At 45.8% G+C, this 2,890-nt stretch overlaps 1 protein-coding gene across 1 annotated transcript; it reads right to left on the bottom strand.

The window, feature by feature from the left end:
• Positions 1-1,229: 1,229 nt before the first annotated feature.
• Positions 1,230-2,375, bottom strand: LOC130990697 (uncharacterized). The gene has a single exon (XM_057914924.1). The coding sequence runs from the start codon at positions 2,373-2,375 to the stop codon at positions 1,230-1,232; it is 1,146 nt and encodes a 381-aa protein (XP_057770907.1).
• Positions 2,376-2,890: the final 515 nt, after the last annotated feature.

Below are 2,890 nucleotides of genomic sequence, written 5' to 3'. Positions count from 1 at the left end.
GCAATTCATGCCTTGGATTGTGCAATTTATACCTTGAATTGTGTAATTCATGCCTTGAATTGTGCAATTCATGCCTTGGATTGTGCAATTTATACCTTGAATTGTGCAATTCATGCCTTGGATTGTGCAATTTATGCCTTGAATTGTGCAATTAATGCCTTGAATTATGTAATTCATGCCTTGGATTGTGTAATTCATGCCCTCATCGTGCAATTTATGCCTTGAACTTGTCTGCGCCGATTTCCCGACCTGTGTTGTAAATGATGCTAAAGAGAATATAAGAGATGCATTTTCCCTAAAACCATAGATCTTTATTGATGATGACCATGGCCCCAGACCTCGTTAAAACCCCTGTGGGGAAAAAGAGTATCCGGTCTACACAATGATATGACATGTATGAGGATCACACATAAAATTTCTTGAGATGGTTGATGTTCCACGGCCTCATGAGAGCTCTCCCCTCCTGATCAGACAAGTGATAGGCTCCGCCTCTTAAGACTTCGGTGATAATATAAGGTCCCTCCCAATTAGCCTCAAACTTCCCGATAGCCTTTAAAGCATCCGCGCGCTTGAGTACTAAGTCACCTTTCTGGAATCGGCGCTGCTTGACCTTTCTGTCGTATCCTGCTTTAATAATACTCTTGTACTTGGCTGCCTTGACCTGGGCTTCTTCTCTCTTTAGATCTATGAGGTCTAACTCGAGTCTGCGCAGTTCTTCATTCTGCACCGGATCATATGTGCAAATCCGATGCGATTCTAACCTTACCTCTGCCGGAATGACCGCATTTGAACCATAAACCAAGGTGAACGGGGCTTCTCCTGTGGCTGTTTTTGGACTGGTACGCAGTGCCCACAGGACCGTGTCCAATTCGTCTGCCCATCGTCCTCTGCTTCTTTCCAGTCTTTTCTTGATGCCTTCGCAGATAGTGCGATTAGCCAGCTCGACTTGACCATTGGCTTGGGGATGGGCCACTGAGACGAATCTTTGCTCGATGTCCATTCTTGAACAAAAATCTTCAATTTTTTGGCTAGTGAACTGGGTTCCGTTATCTGATATTAGAACTCTGGGCACCCCATATCTGCAACAGATGTTTTTCCAGATGAACTTTTCGATGGTGGCCTCGTCCACCTTTGTTACAGCCTCTGCTTCCACCCATTTTGAAAAATAGTCTACTGCCACTATCAAGAAACATTTTCCTCCCGGTGCCGTTGGTAGTTTGCCCACGATATCAATTCCCCATTTGTCGAAGGGATGTGCTGAGTACATTATCCCCATTTCCTCCCCTAGGGACGTTGATTCTTGGCGCATGTCTTTGGCAAGATGCACACTTCTTTACATAAGCTTTGGTATCCCTGTCGATGCCAGGCCAATAAAAACCTGCTCTGATGATTTTTCTGGTCAAGTCTTTGTATCCCGCGTGGTTCCCACAGCATCCCTGATGGATTTCCTTTAGAGCAAACTCTGCCTCTTCCGATGATAAACATTTGAGGAACGGATGTGTGAAAGATCTCTTATAAAGCTGGTTGCTGATCAAGCAAAAATTCTCATATCTAGCGTACTTTGTTGTGTTTCCCTCCATTCTTTCCCATGTGCGTAAGAAATGAATTATTGGGGCTCGCCAATCATTCCCCGCTTCGACGGCGCAGACTTGGACTTCTGGACTCCTCTTTGGCTCGAATAGGAGCGTGACTTCATCGTTCCATGATTGTTCGACGGCGCTGGCCATCCTTGCTAGCAGATCAGCCCTTCGATTTTCTTCTCGGGGTACTTGTACTATTTCCAGTTCTTCAAATTTTTCCTTGAGTTGCTGCATCTGATCATAATAAGCTCTCATTCTGTCATCTCGAACCTCACATTCACCTCTCAGCTGTTGGGCTACTAGTTGTGAATCGGTCTTGATTATGGTTGTGTCTGCTCTGAGCTCCTTCAAGATGTGGGCGGCCCTTATCACTGCCTCATATTCTGTCTCATTATTCGACAGCTTGTCCTCGAACTTGATCGCAAACTGGTAAGCTCCATCTTCTGGTGATTCGATATATATTCCGACTCCACACCCTTCCTTGATGACGGAGCCGTCAACCTGCGCCGTCCATGGTCCTCGCAACGGCCATCTCGTGGTCTCTTGGATAAAGTCAGCCAAGGCCTGCACCTTAATGGTTGTACGGGGTTCGAACATCACATCATATTCACCCAATTCAATGGCCCATTTTACCATTCTACCTGCGAGGTCTGGCCTTCCCAAAATTTGCTGAAAAGGCAACGCTGTTCTGACGATGATTTTGTGTGATAAAAAGTAGGGGCGCAACTTTCTTGCCGTGATCATGATAGCGTAAGCTATTTTTTCCAGCTGCCGTGTATCTGATCTCCGCTCCATGGATGATTTTACTCACGAAATAAACTGGCTTCTGCATACCCCTTCCTCCCGTACTAGCACAGCACTCAACGATTCTACCCCCACCGAAGTGTATAGATATAATGGTTTCCCTGGTATCGGCTTGGTCAAGATGGATAGTTCTTTGAGATAGTCCTTGAGGTCTTCAAAGGCTTGCTGGCACTCCTTACTCCACTCGAACCGACTTCCTTTTCTTAGAATTTTGAAGAAAGGCAGACTTCTTTCTGTCGACCTCGATATGAACCGACTTAATGCGGTTATTCTGCCGTTCAGCGTTTGTATTTCTTTGATGTTCCGCAGCGCTGTCATGTCAAGAATTGCTCGAACTTTGTCTGCATTCACCTCTATCCCCTCAGGTGTAACCTTGTATCCTAGAAATTTTCCCGACTGAACCCCGAAAGTACATTTGGCTGGATTGAGCATGAGCTTGTTTCTTCGGACAACTGAGAAGATTTCCTCCAAGTCGTCTGCATGTGTTCGTGCCTCCGCTCTGCGTA

The sequence above is a fragment of the Salvia miltiorrhiza genome, chromosome 6, assembly GCF_028751815.1.
Source record: "Salvia miltiorrhiza cultivar Shanhuang (shh) chromosome 6, IMPLAD_Smil_shh, whole genome shotgun sequence".
NCBI classification, from domain to species: domain Eukaryota; kingdom Viridiplantae; phylum Streptophyta; class Magnoliopsida; order Lamiales; family Lamiaceae; genus Salvia; species Salvia miltiorrhiza.
Note: the sequence above shows the minus strand (reverse complement) of the source record. Positions and strands in the feature narration are given on the sequence as shown.

Coding starts and splice junctions, on each gene's coding strand:
- LOC130990697 (XM_057914924.1), bottom strand. CDS start 2,375: ATGGAGCGGAGATCAGATACACGGCAGCTGGAAAAAATAGCTTACGCT.